The sequence below is a fragment of the Amphiprion ocellaris genome, chromosome 1, assembly GCF_022539595.1.
Source record: "Amphiprion ocellaris isolate individual 3 ecotype Okinawa chromosome 1, ASM2253959v1, whole genome shotgun sequence".
Classification (NCBI taxonomy): domain Eukaryota; kingdom Metazoa; phylum Chordata; class Actinopteri; family Pomacentridae; genus Amphiprion; species Amphiprion ocellaris.
Window position 1 is genome coordinate 42,748,753 of NC_072766.1, and position 21,629 is coordinate 42,770,381.

At 39.0% G+C, this 21,629-nt stretch overlaps 3 protein-coding genes across 7 annotated transcripts in view; all 3 read left to right on the forward strand.

Annotated features, from left to right (window-relative positions):
• Positions 1-8,233, forward strand: LOC111578888 (membrane progestin receptor beta-like). 3 transcript variants are annotated; one of them, XM_055007874.1, is made up of 7 exons: positions 1-461; positions 2,779-2,840; positions 3,308-3,608; positions 3,685-3,797; positions 3,990-4,146; positions 4,903-5,115; positions 5,645-8,233. In XM_055007874.1, exons 3-7 carry the CDS (start codon positions 3,324-3,326, stop codon positions 5,942-5,944), a joined length of 1,068 nt encoding a protein of 355 aa, XP_054863849.1. In that variant the 5' UTR covers positions 1-461; positions 2,779-2,840; positions 3,308-3,323; the 3' UTR covers positions 5,945-8,233. The 3 variants fall into 3 exon arrangements, with proteins under 3 accessions (XP_054863849.1, XP_054863875.1, XP_054863817.1); XM_055007842.1 differs by having other exon boundaries at positions 2-461; positions 2,779-2,853; XM_055007900.1 differs by lacking the exon at positions 2,779-2,840.
• Positions 7,750-16,911, forward strand: LOC111578895 (uncharacterized). Of its 2 annotated transcripts, XM_023285874.3 has the most exons (8): positions 8,386-8,840; positions 9,487-9,529; positions 9,819-9,944; positions 11,908-11,968; positions 12,055-12,115; positions 12,719-12,784; positions 14,208-14,282; positions 15,063-16,911. In XM_023285874.3, exons 3-8 carry the CDS (start codon positions 9,823-9,825, stop codon positions 15,995-15,997), a joined length of 1,320 nt encoding a protein of 439 aa, XP_023141642.2. In that variant the 5' UTR covers positions 8,386-8,840; positions 9,487-9,529; positions 9,819-9,822; the 3' UTR covers positions 15,998-16,911. The 2 variants fall into 2 exon arrangements, with proteins under 2 accessions (XP_035811211.2, XP_023141642.2); XM_035955318.2 differs by lacking the exon at positions 14,208-14,282 and having other exon boundaries at positions 7,750-8,840.
• LOC111578897 (zinc finger protein 395-like) overlaps positions 16,023-21,629 on the forward strand; it is a 17,157-nt gene continuing 11,550 nt past the window's right edge. The window contains exon 1 of one of the 2 annotated variants that reach the window (XM_055007677.1): positions 16,023-16,587. In XM_055007677.1, coding sequence (XP_054863652.1) covers positions 16,563-16,587 — 25 coding nt within the window. In that variant the 5' untranslated portion in view covers positions 16,023-16,562. Of the gene's footprint in view, positions 16,588-18,921; positions 19,080-21,629 lie in introns of those variants that run through there. The other variant, XM_023285877.3, reaches the window with a different exon arrangement.

Sequence of the window (21,629 nt, forward strand, 5' to 3'; positions counted from 1 at the left end):
GTGTTGGACTGTTTTTAAATTCAGGAATATAAATGTTCCATAAACGTTCAGTTTTTTCGTTCAGGAATATAAATGTTCCATAAACGTTCTGTTTTTTCATTCAGGAATATAAATGTTCCTGTTTTTTAGTTCAGGAATATAAACGTTCAGTTTTTTCATTCAGGAATATAAACGTTCTGTTTTGTCATTCAGGAATATAAACATTCTGTTTTGTCATTCAGGAATATAAACGTTCCTTTGTGGAGCTTTTTGCCGTCTAGTGGCTGCAGGAAGGTTTCCGTGTGTTTGAGTCTCATGACGTCTGTAAAAGTCGTTCAGGCAGAATTCTGCTGTAATTAGTGGAAACAGAAACACATTGTGAGCGTTGGAGAACGTCTGTGTTCATGTGACGATCTGCAGCATTAAGAACCAACAGAACACTGAGGTTCTAACGCAGGGAAGCAGCACAACTTCTTCTGCAGGTACGTTGGTTCTACCTGTTGTTAGAGTTAGAGCTTCATACCGACAAAGAGATAATATCTGAAACAATCTGTGATAATCCACTTTAAAGCATCTTTAGCTTCAGTTTCTGTGCAAAGTTTAAAGAGTCTGTTGTACTTCATAAGGGAGAACAGAGTTTCTAAACAGTGAAGTTCTTGCAGACCCCAAGAATACAATTATTAATGTATAAATGTGCAGGTTTTGGTCTTTTATTATCTAATTTCACATATTTGTAGCTTAAAGGCTGTTATTAATAATTCTGAGCTGGACAGGTGTTGCTGTCTTTCTGGAGCTGAGGGTCGTCAGCTGATGAGTCACACCTGAGATCAGGTGGTTCAGCTCTATAGAACCTTCCTTCCTCCGACTGCAGCTCTGACAGGAGCTTCAGCCGTGTGCTCCTGGGTTTTGCGTTTGTGGTTTGTTGTGCACATTTTGGATTGTTTGGTGACATTAAATCATTTTTAGTCGTCACACTGTGTTTGTCTCCTTGTTTTGTTCCAGCCTTGATCCAGGCTGTAACACTTTAAACCAGTTACCCTCGTGTCGTCCTGCAGGTCAGATTGACCCGTTTTAAAGTTTGAAAATGTGGAAAAAAACATATTTTCATAGTGAAACTTCTGATGTCCACATTTTCAACATTTTTTGTGAAATCTTTGAACATTATTTGGTGGAAAAAAAATGTTAAAAATGTTTCTTAAGAACAGCCACATAAAAATCAACCAAAATCCAGCAAATTTCACTGGAATCACTTTAGATTTTTTTTAGGATTTTTTTTGGAAGATTTTTATGAATTTTTTGAAAATATTTACAAGAATTTTCTTGCCAAATTTGAAGGATTAAAAAAAAAAAACTTTTAAGGGAAACTTTTAAGGAATTATTGGAGTTTTCTTCATGAAGGTTTTGCAAATTTTCAGAAATTTGGGGAATTTTTTTGGCTGAATTTTTAGTTTTTTCAGACAAGGAAGCAATATTCTTTGGTGCCCATAAATGAGGACAACAGGAGGGTTAAAGGTCTGTGGCTGGCTGGCGTTTTGTGAGGAACTGCATATTCTGGTTGTCAGTGAGGGTTTTCTGGAGTTAAGAAGCAGCTCTTGTTAAGTTAATTATTCTGTATATTGGCTCAGAGGACAGGTTGTCGCCAGGCTGTGATGCTGGTGTTTCTGTAGCTGTACAGTGGTGGACAGTCGCTGTGGTTCTGTCTCTGTTAGGCTTCAGAGTGAACTCCCTTGGAGTCCGTTGGGGGGTCGGTAGTGTGGTGGGAACGTGGTTGGAGCAGGTGTTTCAGGAGCACATCTGAGGCTGCAGGTGGAGTCGCTGGTCCTCGGTGGCTTCACTGGGCCTTCAGGAGTTAGTGCATAAATACCCACCATAAGTAGCACCTGAAGACTGGGGGGAGTTCAGGTAGATTCTGTTGAGGCAGTTCGAGGGACGGAATCACGGTGACGATCCAGCTGGTTTAGCTGCAGAGGTTTTACTGTTAGACAGCAGTAGTGTAACCAGGTTTGTATCTGTTGCTGAGTCGTGACTTCAGTGGAGGGTTTTCTGAGAGCTCCATCAGAGAAGTTCCTGGATTGTTGTTCAGGGAGCAGCTAGTGAAAATAGCAGAATACTTCAAGATGGATGTTGGTGATAAAAGATCTAAAGAAAACATGAAACACACCTTGAAGGTAAATCTACTGGATGTAGGAGTTCTCCAGCCTAAAGTTCAGGCTGTTGAGGCTGTTTAGACTCTGAGGCTGTTCTGGTGAAGCTGCTCTGAGCAGCTCGACCTTAATGTTTGAGAAGTCTGGTCCTCAGACTCACATGGAGTTTGCCAGAGAGGTGACGACTCATTTCCATCGATGGTGTTCTTCACTAGATGTTCATACATTTGACGTTCTCTGTATTTTAATGACCCTGGAGCAGTTCAAGGACTTGGTTCCTCCTCACATTGCTGTCTATATTAGTGAGCATAAGGACAGTAGAGGAAGCAGCGACTGGAAGATGACCACCTTGATGTTAACACATCAAGGTGGCTTCAGAGCTGGATGGGGGTAAATATCAGTCAGCAGGTTAGAATAGAAGAGACAGGTGTGTTTGGAGCCACACGCAGGTTGATCAGAATGAAATATGTAACTACAGTAGAGGTAGCAGCCACTGGAAAACTGAATGTCCTGGAAAGGTAGTTCTGAAGGTGGGCAGGCGGAGCCTGTTGCACTCGCTGCTCCTGGCAGGAAGTTAACCGGTGTCCTCTGTCCTTGTGTCCTCTGTCCTGGTGTCCTCTGTCCTTGTGTCCTCTGTCCTGGTGTCCTCTGTCAGATTTAAGGGGGAATCTGCAGTAAACTACAGCAGGGTTTCTGTCTGATGGTTATGTGTCACTGGTAGGTAGTGATGGTAAGATAAACATGTAAATTCCAATCAGCTACCTACACACCTGCCTACCCCTAAAAACACCGATCTAACTTCACATCAACTCACCTGTCTAACCCGTAGACACCTGTCTGAAGTCCTACTCACCTGTCTAAATCACCTGTTTAACCCTCTGAGAACTATCAACACACCTGTCTGTCCTCCCACCTACCTGTGTAACCACCAAACCCACCACAACAGGTTTAACCCCTCCCCCACAGGTAACTTCACACCTGTAGAGCCCCTCCCCCACGGGTAACTTCACACCTGTAGAGCCCATCCCCCACGGGTAACTTCACACCTGTAGAGCCCCTCCCCCACAGGTAACTCCACACCTGTAGAGCCCCTCCCCCACGGGTAACTTCACACCTGTAGAGCCCCTCCCCCACAGGTAACTCCAACACACCTGTGATGATCAGTTTCTTTTACCTTCATCCAGAGCTGAATTTCCCATCATGCCTCTGGTGTCATTCGGCCCTCCCCCTCTGTGCCTCTCCGTCCTCCCCTGGCTGTCCCGCCTCCTGCCGTCCCTCCCGCCGCCGGTCCGAGACGTGGACCTCCCCCCTCTGTTCCGGCAGCGCTTCGTCCTGTCGGGTTACCGTCCTCCAGGTCTGCCGCTGCGCTGCTACGTCCTCAGCCTCCTACAGATCCACAACCAGACGCTGAACGTCTGGAGCCATCTGCTGGCCGCCGTCTGCGTGGCGCTGAGGTTCATCGTGTTCGCCGTCCTGAGGGGAGGGGTGAGACTCTACAGGTGTCACAAATCAGGTGATCTGCTGCTCCCATGTTTGACCTCCTGCTTTCTGACCTCTGCAGGGAATTCTGGGCTTTCGGCTGCAGGGTCCTGAAGGTCAGGGCTTCTCCCTGGACGCCGCCTCACTGCCGCTGGTCCTCTACGTGTTCTCTGCTGTCATGTACCTGAGCTGCAGGTGAGTCAGAAACACCTGAAACCTCAGGTGAGTTTTAGAGTAAAAGTAAAGATGGTGGTTAATGCAGCAGAGCTAACCTGAGTTCCCAGCGCTGATGTCTAATGGATGGATGTTTGGTGGTTGGATGTTTGATGGTGACTGTAACTATGCTGATTGGTGCAGTCTTACCTGGCTCTTCCTTACCTGTTGCAGCGCTGCAGCTCACCTGTTCCAGTCCCACTCAGAGCAGCTTCATGATTGGTTCTTCTTCCTGGACAGCGTTGCCGTCGGCGTCTTCCAACACGGCTCTGCTTTGGCTCTGAGCGTCTACAGCGCTGATGCTGCTTGGACGCAAAGCATGCTGGGAAAGGTTTGTTGCTCTGTGGTTGGATAGTTTAATGGAAGGACAAACACAAAGCATGCTGGGAAAAGAGTTGTTCTTGGATGTTGGATGGTTTTATGGATGAATGTTATGACTGCTGGAATATTGGATGTTTACTGGTTGGATGTTTACTGGTTGGATGTTCATTGTTGGGATGTTCATTGGTTGGATGTTTATTGGTTGGCTGTTTAAAGGTTGGATGTTTTATATTTGGTTGGATGTCTATTTGGATTTTTGTTGGTTGATATTCTTTGGTTGGATGTTTGTTGGTTGATATTCCTTGGTTGGATGTTTGATGGTTGGATTTTTATTGGTTGGATGTTTAATATTTGGTTGGATGTCTAATTGGATTTTTGTTGGTTGATATTCTTTGGTTGGATGTTTGTTGGTTGATATTCCTTGGTTGGATGTTTGATGGTTGGATTATTGATGGTTCGATGTTTGATATTTGGTTGGATGTTTGATATTTGGTTGGATGTCTAATTGGATGTTTGTTGGTTGATATTCTTTGGTTGGATGTTTGTTGGTTGATATTCCTTGGTTGGATGTTTGATGGTTGGATTATTGATGGTTGGATGTTTGATATTTGGTTGGATGTTTGATATTTGGTTGGATGTCTAATTGGATGTTTGTTGGTTGATATTCTTTGGTTGGATGTTTGTTGGTTGATAATCTTTGGTTGGATGTATGACCACCGCTCCCCCGTCAGTGTCCAGGTGTTCGTAACTCCGCCTCTGCTTTAAGGTGTTCCTGCCAGGCTCCGCCCTCCTGGCCTGGTCCTGCTGCTCCGCCTGTTGCTACGCTAAGCTACATTTCCACCGGTTGAACCCTCTGAACAGGAAGTTCCTCCTCCAGCTGGTTCCGACCGGAACCGGCTTCCTGCTGGTCATCGGTCCGTTGGTCCAACGCCTCACCGCCCAGAGCTGGAGCCCTGCAGGGACCATGCACCTCCTGCAGGTGGAGCGGTTTCACTTAACACTAAACCTGATCATCAATCAGCTGGTTATTATCAGTTATTGATCAATAAATACTAAACCTGATCATCAATCAGCTGGTTATTATCGGTTATTGATCACTAAACACTAAACCTGATCATCAGTCAGCTGGTTATTATCGGTTATTGATCACTAAATACTAAACCTGATCATCAATCAACTGGTTATTAACGGTTATTGATCAGTCATGTGGTGCAGCTGCATCACAACTTTACTTTACCTGAAAAACAAACACAGATCTACTGAACTTTAGTTTATCTAATGAAGTTTTACCTTCATACTATGAATACCTTCAGAGTTCCAGATCCTTGAAGTACACAGATAATATCTGGAAAAATGAAAGTAAAGTCAATCTTCATGCAGACTATGAAAAAACACGTCAAAACTGTAAAAAAAAATCTAAATTTATTTATTTTTTATACATAATTAATTCCTTGTCAATATTTGGCTATAAAATCACATCTAACTACTTCCTGTTGCTCCTCCACTAGGTGGCGCTGTTCCTGCTGTCCTTCTTCTTCTTCTCTTGTCCCGTACCGGAGCGCTTCGCCCCGGGTCGCTATGACATAATTGGCCACGCCCACCAGCTGTCCCACATCCTATCAGCGCTGGGCACGCTGATCCAGCAGGAGGCGCTGTTCCATGACTTCCTGTGGCGACGGCCGGCGCTGATTAGACGCTTCAGGGAACAGCGCCTCCTGGTGGCCTCCTGCTGCTTCTGCTGCCTGGTGGTCTGCTGCTGTATGACGGTGGTGAGAGTCAGGAGGAGAGGAGAGGAGGAGCAGAGATAGGAGAGAGAGAGGAGGAGGAGGACAGAGAGGAGGAGCAGAGATAGGAGAGAGAGAGGAGAGAGAGAGAGGAGAGAGAGGAGGAGAGAGGAGGAGCAGAGAGAGGAAGAGGAGAGAGAGAGGAGGAGGAGGAGGAGAGAGGAGAAGGAGAGAGAGGAAGAGGAGAGAGAGAGGAGGAGAGAGGAGAGAGAGAGAGAGAGAGGAGGAGGAGGAGGTTCAGAGACCTTGAACAGACCACTGTGAGTTTGGTTTGTTTCTCCTCCTTGAAGCAGCAGGTTTTCATTATGATTCTGCTTCAGTGAACTTCAACAGTTTCTGGTTTCCATTTTTTTCCCCTGTAAAAATCTGATATTTAGTCAAATCAACTTCAACACAGAAACATGAACCTTTTAAATTTAGTTTCACCAGAAACTGTAAGAGCTGGTAGTAGTTAGCTTATTTTTTCATTATCCAAAAGAGAATAAAACCGTTTTAGCCCGACTTCCAGACGCATCATCAGACTGAACACGTTCCAAAAAGATTATTGACAGCCTGTTATTAGCTGGAATATCAGAAATAATGTCTGAACCAAACAACGAATTAGAAATGCAGCCGTTTGCATCAACGTTTATAACTTTAAATAACTTCTAATAAAATTATGTTCAGGAAATCAGTTTTTATTACTGTATAATGTCAGATATTAGGTATGAGTTTTAACCAACAGGAATGTTTACATAAAGGAGGAGAGTTTAAATCTGGAGTTCAAAGTTATCAAGATAAATTCATCAATTTACCTTTTTTTCAATCAAACATTAAGAGTTTCATTTACACACAGTATCAATTGTTTTGTCAACCATCAGAATAATATTCACAGCTTCATAAAATGATAATTTTCACTAAATTGGAATTGATATCTTCCAGCTGTGCATTAAATAACTCCTGGTGCTTTAAATAAGCAGCTTCCTCATTTGAGAACTGTTTGTTTTCCTGACAGCAGAATCAGCCCAGTTCCTGTTCTTCTGACCAGTAGCAGCTGTAGTGGTTGTAGTATCTGTAGTATTTGTGGTATTGGTAGGAGTTGTAGTATTTGTGGTGTTTGTTATCTCTCTCTGGCAGCTGTGCGTCAAGTCACTCAGCCGTTCAGTTTCAGTTACTGTGTTCGGGTGGAGCCGCTGATAAAGTTCAGTTTGATTTGGAATTAATGAGATTATCAGCAAGACAGAAACACGAGGATGGAAACATGAAGACGGAAACATGGAAATAGAAACATGAAGACGAAAAACCAAAATACGGGAACATGAAGACGGAAACATGAAGACGGAAACATGGAAATAGAAACATGAAGACGAAAAACCAAAATACTGGAACATGAAGACGGAAACGTAAGGATGGAAACATGAAGACGGAAACATGGAAATAGAAACACGAAGACGAAAAACCAAAATACGGGAACATGAAGACAGAAACACGAGGATGGAAACATGAAGACGGAAACATGGAAATAGAAACACGAAGACGAAAAACCAAAATACGGGAACATGAAGACAGAAACACGAGGATGGAAACATGAAGATGGAAACATGGAAATAGAAACATGAAGACGAAAAACCAAAATACGGGAACATGAAGACGGAAACACGAGGATGGAAACATGAAGACGGAAACATGGAAATAGAAACATGAAGACAAAAAACCAAAATACGGGAACATGAAGACGGAAACATAAGGATGGAAACATGAAGACGGAAACATGGAAATAGAAACATGAAGACAAAAAACTAAAATACGGGAACACGAAGACGGAAACCCGAAGACGGAAACGCGAAGACGGAAACATGGAAACTGAAACAAAAAGATGGAAACGCAGAGACAAAAAACAGGAAGTTGGAAACAAGAAGACAAAAACATGAAGACGGAAACATGTGGACTGTTCCGTCTTTGTGTTTCCATCTCCAAGTTTCCATCTCCAAGTTTCCGTCTTCTTGTTTCCGTTTCCATGTTTCCAACTTCCTGTTTCACTCAGTTTGTTCTCACACAGTTTGGTCTCATCGAGTTCACCTGAGAGATTCTGCAGCAGAATAAAGTGAAACACCTGAAGGTGGCGCTACAGGCAGCAGCTTTTATTCTGAAGGTGTTTTAATGACATCGTATAAAATCACTTATAAAAGTTCTTAACCGATGACTCAGTAAATGTTTTCTCCACGACATGTAAATATACATAAATCTGGCTGTAATTAGCTCCGCCCCCAAAACCTCCAACACCAATCAGAACAAACCAGAGCACAGGAAGGTATTAAATGTGGAGGTTCCTCAGTCTGTGTCTCATTTTTGTGTAAATTTAGTCATTTTGAGTCCTGTTTTTTAGTTTTGTGTCACTTTTGTCCTTATTTTTGACATTTTGTGTGTTTTGTGTCATTTAGTCCCAAATTTTGTCTTTTTATATTTAACTTTTCCTATTTTTGGTCGTTTCACATGTTTTAAGAACAGTTCCGTCTCATTGTCAGATGAAAACTAGACTCTTATTCAGATTAGGAAAAGTCTGACTTATTTGCTGACTGATTAAAATATTAAAGAATACAAGACTCAAAGGAATCCGGTGGCCTTCATCGTCCAAATCAGTTCAGAAACTCTCCTGTTATTAATTATTGATTTTATTATTTTTATTTTATTTTTCTTTTTTCCTTCCAAAACACATTTAATTTAACAGGAAGTCACTTTCCAGCTCATATTTTCAGTAGCGGAATTCAGCGACGTTGTGCACTTGTGTTTGTATGGTGTGTGTATTAGTGTGTGTATCAGTGTGTATTAGTGTGTATATCGGTGTGTGTCTCTTTAAGCAGCTCAAACAGCAGCTCAGTTTGTTCAGTTCGTCAATGATAAACCCTCAGCAGGATCTCAGACCCAACGGAGCTGCCTGCAGGTACGTCTTATCTAGTCCTTAGCGAGTCATTAACGAGTCATTATCTAGTCATTAACTAGTCCCACTAGAGCAGGAACCAGTCTTTGCTCACATATTGTCTTTATTCTGCTGTTAATGTGATCTTTAGCCTTCCAGAGGTATGAAGGAATGTAGAAATATTCTCAGTAAAACGCCTGATTTTAGTCTTTTATTTGTTTTAAACGTCACGTCCTCGTAGTTTCGTCCTCTAATGTTAATTACTGGACGGTAATAAACGAGTCTGAATCTGATAAACAGATAAAAGAAACATAAAATCATATGTTCTAATCATACGTTCTAAAGCAACGATTCAAATATTCAAACAAACTTTCAGGAAGCGGTTTTATGCATGTTTTAGTATGAAAAAAAAATACATTTTATAGAATGACCAGGGATCTTTGTGGTTGTTTTGTGTCTCTTGTTGTTTTCTGTATCTTTGTAGTTGTTTTGTGTCCCTTTGTGGTAGTTTTGTGTATCTTTAGGGTTGTTTTGTGTATCTTTAGGGTTGTTTTGTGTCTCTTTGTGGTAGTTTTGTGTATCTTTAGGGTTATTTTGTATATCTTTATCTTTTTTGTCTATTATCTCTTAGAGGATGAATGTTTGAATCGTTGTGTTTTTATTCTTTCAGGATGATTAAACTCCAGTGGTCGATCAGCTGAAACTGACTCCAGGTAAAAATAAAACCCTTCAGCTTCAGATATTCACATGAACATTCTTTATTCTTCAGGAAGTGTTCAGAAGTTACTCGTTAAATGATATTTGTTGTTTCAGTAGGAGCGGTTCACCCAAGTCAAATATTTAACCTTCAGCTTTAAACACGCTGTAAAACATAACCTGTTTTAGCTGGAGTTTATTCAACAGTTCACTGATGTCTGATGGTTTTAACTGTTTGGTTAAATTACAGATAATAATCAGTAAAATTACACTGAAAATATGAATATTGTGTTTGACTGTGTTCAGGATCATGGCTGCAGTCGGAGCAGAACTCAGCGGGTTCTGGTTCCCATCATCTGGACCTGCCGGGTTCTTCATCCTCCTCATCCTCCTCCTCGTCTTCCTCATGTCTCTCTGCAGCGACTGCAACAGGTCAGTTCATCGAGTCACCGATTCACCACCAGAACCTCCTCAGAACCTCCTCAGAACATCTGGTTCTTCATCTCCAGTAACTTTATCAATGATCAGAGTTCTACCTTCATACTGGGAATATCTCCAGAGTTCCAGGTCCTTGAAGTCCATAGAGGAGAATGTCCACTGGAGAAAGTTCTAGAGTAGACCTACCAACAACTGGAGAAAGTTCTAGAGTAGACCTACCTCTTGACAAAAGTTCAAGGAGTAGGTCTACTCTAGAACTTTCTACAGTTGTCGGTAGGTCTACTCTAGAACTTTCTCCAGGGGACTTTCTTCTTTGTTGCTTCCAGTCTTTAAGATTAATCTCACTTAGAACATTCCAGGTCCTTGAAGTCCATAGAGGAGAACATTCCCTGTAGAAAGTTCTAGAGAAGACCTATGTCTCTAGAAAGTCTTCTCTAGAACTTTCATCAAGAGATAGGTATACTTTTGAACGTTCTCTGTAGAAAGTTTTAGAGTATACTACCTCTTGACGAAAGTTCAAGAGGTAGGTCTACTCTAGAACTTTCTCCAGTTGTCGGTAGGTCTACTCTAGAACTTTCTCCAGTTGTCAGTAGGTCTACTCTAGAACTTTCTACAGGGGACTTTCTCCTTTGTTGCTTCCAGTCTTTAAGTTTAGTCTCACTTAGAACATTCCAGGTCCTTGAAGTCCATAGAGGTGGGTCCAAAAAGACTAGAAAACTACAGAATAGACGAAATTCATCAAACATGCTTCAAAATGTTCCCTAAATTACTCGGAACTTGATCTAAATGACAAAAACCTTTCCAAAATGATTCCAAACCTGTTTAGTGAAACATAAACAACAATCTTTTGAGTTATTTTTAACAGATGTTGAAGCATTCTGGGAGGCTTTTGTCATTTTGGACAAATTTGAAGTAATTTAGGGAAAATTCGAGTCATTTTTGACATGTTTTCAGTCATTTAGGACAGAGTTTCAGTCATTTGAGACAAGTTTCAAGACATTTTGGTCACATTTTAAATTGTTTAGAACAAGTTTGGAAATATTTTGAACAGATGTTGAAGCATTTTGGGAGGTTTTTTTTCATTTTAGACTCCTTTTGGGTCCGTTTGAAGATGCGTTTGTCAATTTAGACTAATTTGAAGTAATTTTGGAGAAAATTCAAGACATTTTGGACATATTTTGAATGGTTTAGCACAGAGCTTTAGTCACGCAGGTTTTTCTCATTTGGGACAAGTTTCAAGACATTTTAGTCATATTTTAAACAGTGTAGGACAAGTTTGGAGTTATTTAGAACAAGTGTTGAAGCATTTTTAAGAGGTTTTTGTCATTTTGGACTCATTTTGGGTCAGTTTAAAGATGTGTTTGCTATTTTAGACAAATTTGAAATCACTCATGACAGTTTCAAGACATTTTGGACAAGTTTTTTTGATGCATTTCAGGTCATTTTGGAGAACGGTCAAGACATACTGAACATGTTTTGAATTGTTTAGGACAGGATTTGAGATATTTTGAAGAGCTTTTTGTCATTTGGGACAAGTTTCAAGACATTGTCGTCATTTTGGACGGACTTTCGTGTCATTTTGGACAAATATTGAGTCCTCTTGGACAAAGTTTGACTGCTTTTCTACACATTTATGTAATTTTGGACAATTTAGTATCATTTGAAGAAGTTTTTAAGAACTTTTGGAATTTTTTAAAAGTTATTTTTAACCATTTTAAGCAATTTTGGATGATTTATGTGTTATTTTGAACAATATTGAGTAATTCTGAACAAGTTTTTATGTGATTCTGGATGACTTTCACGTCATTTGGAACAAGTTTTTCAGTAACTGTCAACAGTTTTTGATTATAGATGATGAAAGGATCATTTTACATCCATGAATCATTTAATAAACATGCTAAGTTAATATCTAGTTGCTATTGATCTGCTTTTCCAATGTTTCCTGTTGGTTTTCCAGACGTTCCTTTGAGCTGAAGGATCCGGAGGTGGACAGAAACCCTTCGTCTCTGATCAGAGTGGTAATAGACAGAAGCTCTAAATAAATATTAAACCTGGGAGACGTCGACTGGATGAAACATGAGTTTAAGTTTCTGTTTATTTCCAGGTGAAGCTGGAAGAAGGCAGAGAGAATCCGATGATCGATGAGATCCAGAACGACGAGAAAGGTCAGAAAACATCCGAGGATTTAATCTCAACGCTTTAATTAACGACGGACTTAGAAAAAACCTTTAAATTCAACATTATTTTGATGCTTGATAATGTGGCTTCAACTCAACATCGTCTGGAATTTAAAGTCTAGTTTCTGTTCATTAAATTTAAGTTGATTTAAATAAAAGTTCTCCATCTATAGTTGAACTTGTTTTTGTTTGTTTTCTGGTTTAATTAAAGTCTTTAAATGTAATAATTCAGTTAAATTAAAGTGAATTCTTCAGTCAAGCTTCACATCAAGGAGAAAAGACGTTTTAACATCAAATTATTAATTAATTATTGAAGTTTTTAGATTCATTCTTCATCAAAACCAGTTTGTCTTGGAATGTAAATGTTATGTAGAAGAATATTTAATTATTGTAATTATGAAAACAAGGATTTAATTTATGTTGCTCTGGTGTTAAAGGTGAAAAAATGAAGTTATCAAACCAGTTTCATGAAGTGAATTTACCTTTAAATGAATTAATGTAGTAATTAAACTACAGTTGAAGTTGATGAAAATATTGTCAGAAAAGTCGGTAAATTAGATTTAAACTAAAGTTTCCTGTGTTTGTGTTCAGAGTTTGGTCCTGAAGGAGGATTCATTCCCTGGAGGAGCCACCTGGGGGCACCGCAGAGCCAAACAGGTCGGTTTATTCAGGAAAACAGACTGAATCCAGGAAATATTTTATTCTTAAACATCTTAAATGATTAAAAAAAACACTGAGTTTTATGAAACATTTTCACACCTGGACATTCTCTATTTTTAATTTATAACAAAAACTTCTCATCTGTGAAGTTTTTAATGGTTAAATATCTCCAGAAATAAAACCAGTAGCCATGAATTGTGGTGAGAACAGACAGAATATTTTATAGTAGATCAGAATGATGGAATGGATCCAACAGGAGACACATTCTTAAATTATTAGACCTGAAAATAGATTTAAAAAAAAAAAAAATCTTATGTATGGAAAGTTTGACCAGACAAGGTTCCAGTTTTTTGGATATTTAGACTTGAAACTTGTTCAAGATGACTCAAGATGACCCTGAATTGTCCAAAATTATGTGAAACTTGTCCAATATGATTAGAATCTTTCCAAAATAAGATAAAGACTAACTTGAAACCTGGTCAGAAGGACTCAAATTACCAAAAATTACTCAAAATGTGTCCAAAGTGACTTGAAACCTGCCTAGAATCACTCAGAACTGTCCAAAATGGCAATAATCAACAATAATTGGTAATGAATGTGGAAAAACGTCTCCAGTCCAGGCTGGTCTAGTGTCTCCATAAAGTTCCTGTCAGTGTTTATCTATGGATGGATCCATGTTTCTACTAAAATACAGTCTTTGGTCCACATTTCTCCAACTATTGAGGCTCTAACATCAGTAGAATTTGATGGGTTAAAGTTGGACCAGACAAGGTTCCATTTTTTAGAGGTTTTTAACTTTAATCCTCCAGAACGACTCAAAATTGAAATTGCCCAAAACTTGTCCCAAAATAATTGAAATTTGTGCATATTAAGATAAAGATTGTCTAAAGTGACGCAGAACTGTCCAAAATTACAGCAATGAGTAATTATTTGTTCTTCAAAATGGAAAAAAAAGTGTAAAACCTCCAATCCAGGCTGGTATAGTGTCTCCATTAAGTTCCTGTAAGTGTTTATCTATGGATGGATCCATGTTTCTAGTAAAATCCAGTCTTTGGTCGACATTTCTCCAACTGTTGAGGTTCTAACATAAGTAGAATCTGATGTTAAAGTTGGACCAGACAAGGTTCTAGTTTTTAGAGGTTTTTAACTTTAATTCTGTCCAGAATTACTCAGAATTTATCCTAAATGACCCTGAATTGTTCAAAATTATGTAAAACTCGTCCAAAATGATGAAAATTTGTCCAAACTAAGATCAAACTGACCTAAAACCTGCCTAGAACGACTCTAAAATCTTGTCTGATGATAAAACTACATTAAATTGAGATGGATTCAGTAGAATTGAACTGAACTGAATTGAAACGGTGGATAAACTTCACTACGCTTCCCATGATGCCATTCTTCTCTTCCTGTGTGGTTTCAGAGTCTCGTCCTGAAGAGGAAACTTCGGTTTCACTCCCTCCCTGGAGGAGCCACCTGGTGGCGCCACAGAGCCACAGTTCTGTTTACTTATTTACATGTTTGTTTGTCTGTTCATTAATGTTTCATTTGGTGACCATTTTTATTGATTTAACTGTTAACTGATCCGTTTTTATTTATCTGTTGAATTATCTGGTTGTTTATCAGTCTATTTATTCTATTAATTTTAATTTTTCTTTTTTTTAAAAACTTTCTGCTCATTTTTCTGTCTCCTTTCTACCCTTTAAAGTTTGAGTCAAATTTCCTGCAGAAAATTATAAAACGATAGATAAAAAGATGAATAAATAAACTGAATGAAATGACAAATAAATAAACAGATAAAAAAAACATCAGGTTAAAAATGAGGAGGTAAAAAATAGAAAGACAAATAAATAAACAAACAGATAAATATGTGAACAGATATCCAAAATAAATAAATAGATTTAATAAACTAAAAAAACAAGCAGAAAATACAGGAAATTCCTGCAAAAAATTGTCCCATTAAACAGATAAACAAATAAACAGATAATTAACCATATGAGTAAACAGAGATAAATAATAAATAAATATGTTTACTGATTGAAAAAAATAGAAAAAATGCAGAAAATTTCCACAGAAAATTTGCCTTGTTGACCTGATAAACAAAAGGATAAACAAATAAACAATAAATAAACAAACTGATAAATAACCAGATAAGTCAACAGACAAGTAAACAGGCAGAAAAATGAACATAAATTTAAATAAAAACAGATCATTTATCAGCTAGCAGATGACATAAATCAGATTGATACTGACCAGTTTTTAAAATCTTCGTTTCCAGACTCCGCCCACGTTTACGATGTCATCAACGGGGGGCGGAGCAGCAGCAACGACGCATCATCACTGACAGCCAATCAGAGCGGAGATCCCGACATTCCTCCACCAGCAGATTTAAACTCCGTTTACGCTCGAGTCGGTAAGAAGACGAACGTCAGTGACTCACCTGCTGGTTTACCTGGAGACTCACCTGGTGGTTTACCTGGAGACTCACCTGCTGGTTTACCTGGAGACTCACCTGGTAGTTTACCTGGAGACTCACCTGCTGGTTTACCTGGAGACTCACCTGCTGGTTTACCTGGAGACTCACCTGCTGGTTTACCTGGAGACTCACCTGGTAGTTTACCTGGAGACTCACCTGGTAGTTTACCTGGAGACTCACCTGGTAGTTTACCTGGAGACTCACCTGGTGGTTTACCTGGAGACTCACCTGGTGGTTTACCTGGAGACTCACCTGGTAATTTACCTGGAGACTCACCTGCTGGTTTACCTGGAGACTCACCTGGTGGTTTACCTGGAGACTCACCTGCTGGTTTACCTGGAGACTCACCTGGTAGTTTACCTGGAGACTCACCTGCTGGTTTACCTGGAGACTCACCTGCTGGTTTACCTGGAGACTCACCTGCTGGTTTACCTGGAGACTCACCTGGTAGTTTACCTGGAGACTCACCTGGTAGTTTACCTGGAGACTCACCTGGTGGTTTACCTGGAGACTCACCTGGTGGTTTACCTGGAGACTCACCTGGTGGTTTACCTGGAGACTCACCTGGTAGTTTACCTGGAGACTCACCTGCTGGTTTACCTGGAGACTCACCTGGTAGTTTACCTGGAGACTCACCTGGTAGTTTACCTGGAGACTCACCTGAGGAGGCGAAGGGGAGGGAGGAAGAGGAGGAGCCTAAACCTCCGCTACCCGACAGACGGACAGATATGAACTAACCCTGGATGGCAACAAATGGAGGACAAAAAGGAAAAGATGGAGGACAAAGATAGACAGAAGACAAGAGGTGGAAGATAAAGGATAGTAGAAGGAAAAAAAGAAGGTCCACGGACAAAAATATGGAAGATAATGAAGAAAAATGGAAGAATGATTGGAGAAATATGGAGGGTAATAGACAAAATTAGGAATACTGAATGAAAAAAATGAAGGATAATGGATAAAAGTGGAGAACAATGGAAGACAAAACAGAAGATATTGACAGAAAAATGGAGGATAATGAAAAAAAAATTGAGGATAATGGAAGAAAAAATCGAGGATAATGGAAGAAAAAAATTAAGGATGATGGAAGAAAATTAGAAGATACTGGAGCACAAAATGAAAGAATACTGAATGAAAAATGGAGAATAATGGAAGAAAAATGGAGGATAATGGAAGAAAAAATGGAGGATAATGGAAGAAAGAAGGAAAGCTAAAGGATGGAAGACTGACTACGAAGCTCAAATGACAAAAGCTGCAAAATGAAGTCTGAAAGGTTAAAGAAAGAGAAAAGAAAAGAACCAAAGGATGAAGAAGAAAACGACACATAAAGGTAATGAACGAAAACATGACAGAAAATGAAAAATATACGATAAAAGACGACATTTATTCTGGAGGAAACCAGAACTCCCTTATTTTAAAAGATAAATTCACTTTTTATTCAGTAAATCTTCCTTTGATCTCAGTTTGTTTCAGTAAAAATCAAATTCATGCATCAACTTTTAGTCTCCTTTATGTTTTATATTTATATTTAAATGAACCTTTTATTGTTGTGTTGCTTCAATAAGATGAACTGAGATTGTTTGTGGTGAAAGTTTAACTGTTTTTAAAGGTTTCTGCAGTAAAACTAAAGAATAAAAACCAACCAGAGACACGGCGTTGGTGTAGATGAGTTTTGAATGGGACTAAAATGTTGGAGCTTTGGAGGGTTTGCTGACTGTGGAGGCGTTCAGGTTTCAGGGATGAATCATGTTAAAGACAGAAGGAAAAAGGTTTCAGTAACTTCCTGCTGAGGTTATGAGTCAGAGTTCAGCAGAAAAGTCCAGCTGGTGACTCAAATACTGCAGAATTACATCAATCAGAAGAAGCTTTAGTTACAGCAGAAGACACAACATGAAGAAAACACAAAGTCATGGTTCAACATTTCCCCTTTTACCCTCGTCTCGTCCTGAGGGTGAATTGATCCGTTTTAAAGTTCGAAAATGTGGGAAAAAATGGATTTTCACAGTGAAACTTCTGATGTCCACATTTTCAACATTTTTGGGAAATCTTTGAACATTTTTTGGTGGAAAAAAAAATGTTTCTTAAGAACATTCAAAAAAAATTTGCTGGATTTTGGATGATTTTTATGTGAATGTTCTTCAGGAGAACCTCCAGAAGCTCCAACCAGCACCAGGACCTGGATGACTGAGAACCTCCACAGAAGGAGGAGGAGACAACATTAGTTTTATAATTTTATTAATAAATAATGAAAGAAAAGTTTATTTTCTCTGGTTTCCATCATTCTAACTGCTGACTGAAGACGTCTCTGATCCTCTCCTCCACGTTCTTCTGGTTCCATGGAGGCGTTAAATCCTCCAGAAGATCCAAACTAGCAGATGATTCCTCCTCCTGCTGGCTGTGAATCAGTTTAAACAAACAGAATCTGGGTCAAACTGTGACTCAGGACAAAAACAGGCGTCTGGTGCTGTGAAGGCACGTAGTGCACGAGGGAGTGTGTGTGTGTGTGTGTGTGTGTGTGTGTGTGTGTGTGTGTGTGTGTGTGTGTGTGTGTGTGTGTGTGTGTGTGTGTGTGTGTGTGTGTGTGTGTGTGTGTGTGTGTGTGTGTGTGTGTGCGCGCGTGTGCGCTACGTGCAGCTCCACACACACATTACATAATGACTAAGTTCTCTCTCCGCCTACAAGCTGCTCTTTGTCACTGAGGACACAGTAGAACCGCAGCATACTGTAGTACTGCACGTACTGCTGTGTACTACACTGCTGCACGTACTGCTGTGTACTACACTGCTGCACATACTACACTGTACTGCAATACCAAATACTCAGAGGATCCATATATTCCTCCACAGGTGGCATAAACATGAAATTAGCAGCAAAAACACAGAAAATTCCTCCAGAGAGCAGCTGGTAGTAGCAAAACCTGCAGTAATAATGAGAATACTGCAGTCTATTTAGGAGTACTGCAGTTTATCAGAGAGTACTAAAGTACAGTGTGAGAGTACTGCAGTACAGTGTGAGAGTACTGCAGTAGTACTACTCCAGTGTTCAGTCCATAAACAACAGACCTCAGTGGGGTGTGTTTCTGCACAGCGCAGCTCAGCCAATCAGCATCCAGCTCCTCCCCACGTGGTTTTCTTGTTTACTACAAGGCTGAGGAGCCGCGGGGGCTGATGGGAAATCCTGGAGCGGATGTGGACCCGGAGTCTCCTCAGTTCAGAGGTTTCGTACTAATGTGGATGTTGGAGGTTAGTTTCTGGAGATTTAACACAAAAAACACAACAAAGAAGAAAAATAAAAATGTTCTTTCCATGACTTTAACTTCACAGTTATCTTCTTTGCATAACTTTAGCTATGTTGTTAGCTTCTTTCTATAACTTTAGCTGCGTCATTAGCTTCTTTATGTAACTTTAGCTGTGTTATTAGCTTCATTCTAAGACTTTAGCTGTGCAGTTATCATTTTTGTATAACTTTAGCTGTATAGTTAGCTTTTTTTCCACGATTTTAGCTGTGTTGTTAGCTTCTTTCTATGACTTTTGAATCCTGACTGGGTGGAAACTCCCAGCTGATTATAAATCTGGTCTAGTTTATTTAATATTAGGTCATTGTTGCACTGCCTGCTCTACGTGCCTTTTTTGAATTGCCCCCTGGGGACAAATAAAGTTTTCTGAATCTGAATCTGGTTTAGACTCCAGTCGTGATCCGGTCCTGGTCTTCCTGGACTCCGGTTCTGCTGCTGGTCTTAAACTGCAGTGTTCAGTCTCATTGAGCTGCAGTCTCTGCTGAGCTTCTTCTGCTTCTTCTTCTTGTTGGCTCTTCAGAGTTCAGGTTGGTGACATTCTGTTATTCCTCTGTTTATTTAAACTCCTGCTTCCTGTTTCCTCTCAGATGAAGGTCTGGTGAAGATCTGCAGAGTTGGAACATAAGATAAGATAAATCCTTTATTTCTCCCCACGGCAGGGAAAATTCACATTCTCAAGTCTCTTTTCTGATCAGTAATAATAAGAATAATGTGCAGGTGTGGAGAAGCTGAACTCAGTGTTTCTGTTGGTGTTTAGAGGATTAAAGGTTTGGTTTGTCTTTCTGAGTTCAGGCTGTTAGCTGCAGTTGTTCATTCAGGACTGTTTGGAGGATCTGATTGGCTGAGAGCTGCAGACGGACGGGGGTGTGTTTGGATCTGGATGGAAAATACTGATCAACTTCTTATTATCAATAGTCTGATCGATTACACAGTTTTAAACCACAAACTGTCTGTGTTTTCCTCACATCAAGGCATTTTATTAGATCTTATCACTCTAAAATCTGTATTTAATCAGTTTGTCTCAGTCAGATTTAAATGTTTTCCTCCAGGAGAGAGTTTAGAACAGGAAGTAGTCATAAATAGCAGAATAAAAACGATTAAAATGAACCTAAAACAGTGAAATCTGCTCCATTTAGAGGATGAAACTTTAACTGATGAGCTTCAGATCGAGTCTCTGAACAGATCAGAGGATAAATCACAAGATTAATGACTTCAAATTCTGTTCACTATCCTGTTTACCCTTCGCCTTGTATAGATAGATAGATAGATAGATAGATAGATAGACAGATAGATATGTATATTGCACTTTGATTTATTTATTTATTTTGCTTAAATCTATCTGTATTTACACCACCGTTCTGAAGTTTGGGGTCATCCATATAATTCCATGTTTTCCATGGAAACTCCCACTTTTCTCCATGTGCTAACATAACTGCACAAGGGTTTTCTAATCATCAATGAGCCTTTCAACACCATTAGCTAACACAATGTAGCATTAGAACACAGGAGTGATGGTTGCTGGAAATGTTCCTCTGTACCCCTATGGAGATATTCCATTAAAAATCAGCTGTTTACAGCTAGAATAGTCATTTACCACATTAACAATGTCTACACTGGATTTATCATTCATTTAATGTTATCTTCATTGGAAAAAAAATGTTTTTCTTTCAAAAATAAGGTCATTTGTAAGTGACCGCAAACTTTTGAATGGGAGTGTAAAAAGTAAAGTAAAATAAAATACAGTAAAATATAGAAAAAAATATAGTGAAAATACAGTAAAAATACAGAAAAAATATAATATAAATACAGTAAAAATATTGCAAAAATATAATAAAAATACAGTGAAATACATGAAAAAATAAAGAAAAAATACAGTAAAAGTACAATTAAAAAAATATAGTAAAAATACATTTAAATTATAGTAAAAAAATATAGTAAAAATACAGTAAAATATCTTACAAATGCAGTCAAAATATAGTAAAAATACAGCAAAAATACAGTAAAATATAGTAAAAATACAGTCAAAATAGAGTAAAAATACACTAAAATATCTTAAAAATATAGTAAAATATAATAAAAATACAGTAAAATATACAAAAAATACAATAGAAATATATTTAAAATACAGTAAAAAATAATAAAAATACTGTAAAATACAGTAAAACATAATAAAAATACAGTAGAAATATATTTAAAATACAGTAAAAATAGAATCCTGTATTTTGGTTCTTTCATAAAATTATTAAAGATCTCCTGTAAATATGACTAAATCTGCTGGATCATAAATATACTGACAAAAATGTCAATATTTGGTTAAATTTGCTCATTTCTGCCTCAGTTCAATTCTTCTGGTTTATTTTTGTCTTTGACTCCTCTGGACTCTATGCCTTCCGCCAAGCATGGAGGTGGCGATATTATCATACTATCAGTTTGTTACTGACTCAAGCCTGAGGCAGAAAGACAACAAATGTAACTACATTTGCCTCAGACTTGTTTCTTCATCAATCCACAGGTTCTTGAAGGGTCTAAGTCAGGACTTTGGGGAGAGATTTGTAGATATTGAATTAAAAATCGGCCGTTTCCAGCTAGAATAGTCATTTACCACATTAACAATGTCTACACTGGATTTATCATTCATTTGATGCTATCTTCACTGAATAAAAAGTGCTTCGTGGATGTTTATTTATTTGTTTTCTCAGGTTGAATGAAGATACTTCTTGACATATTTCTGTCAGCAGTGTGTTTCTAGTTCCGTGTTTGTTTCAGTTTTCATTTTTGTCCGTAAACTTTCGCCTGTTTCAGTGTTTCTCTTCCTACTGTACGTGGTTGTGTTTCAGCTGCAGACTGGTTTAACTGTGAGTCACTGATTAACAGGAAACCGTTCGGCATGTTTCATGGCGTTGCCACGGCGACTGAGTTTAGTAGTCACCGTTAACAGATGTAACGGGACGAAGACCCGTTGATTTACAGCTGAAACCATCTGCTGCCGTCACTTTAATCCTCTGACCAGTTAGTTACTGAATACACACACTAATACACACATTAACACACACACACACACACACACACACACACAC

Coding starts and splice junctions, on each gene's coding strand:
- LOC111578888 (XM_055007874.1), top strand. CDS start 3,324: ATGCCTCTGGTGTCATTCGGCCCTCCCCCTCTGTGCCTCTCCGTCCTC. Junction 3,798..3,989: donor GTCATGTACCTGAGCTGCAG/GTGAGTCAGAAA, acceptor TACCTGTTGCAG/CGCTGCAGCTCACCTGTTCC. Junction 5,116..5,644: donor GGACCATGCACCTCCTGCAG/GTGGAGCGGTTT, acceptor CTCCTCCACTAG/GTGGCGCTGTTCCTGCTGTC.
- LOC111578895 (XM_023285874.3), top strand. CDS start 9,823: ATGGCTGCAGTCGGAGCAGAACTCAGCGGGTTCTGGTTCCCATCATCT. Junction 12,116..12,718: donor GATCCAGAACGACGAGAAAG/GTCAGAAAACAT, acceptor GTTTGTGTTCAG/AGTTTGGTCCTGAAGGAGGA. Junction 14,283..15,062: donor GGTGGCGCCACAGAGCCACA/GTTCTGTTTACT, acceptor CTTCGTTTCCAG/ACTCCGCCCACGTTTACGAT.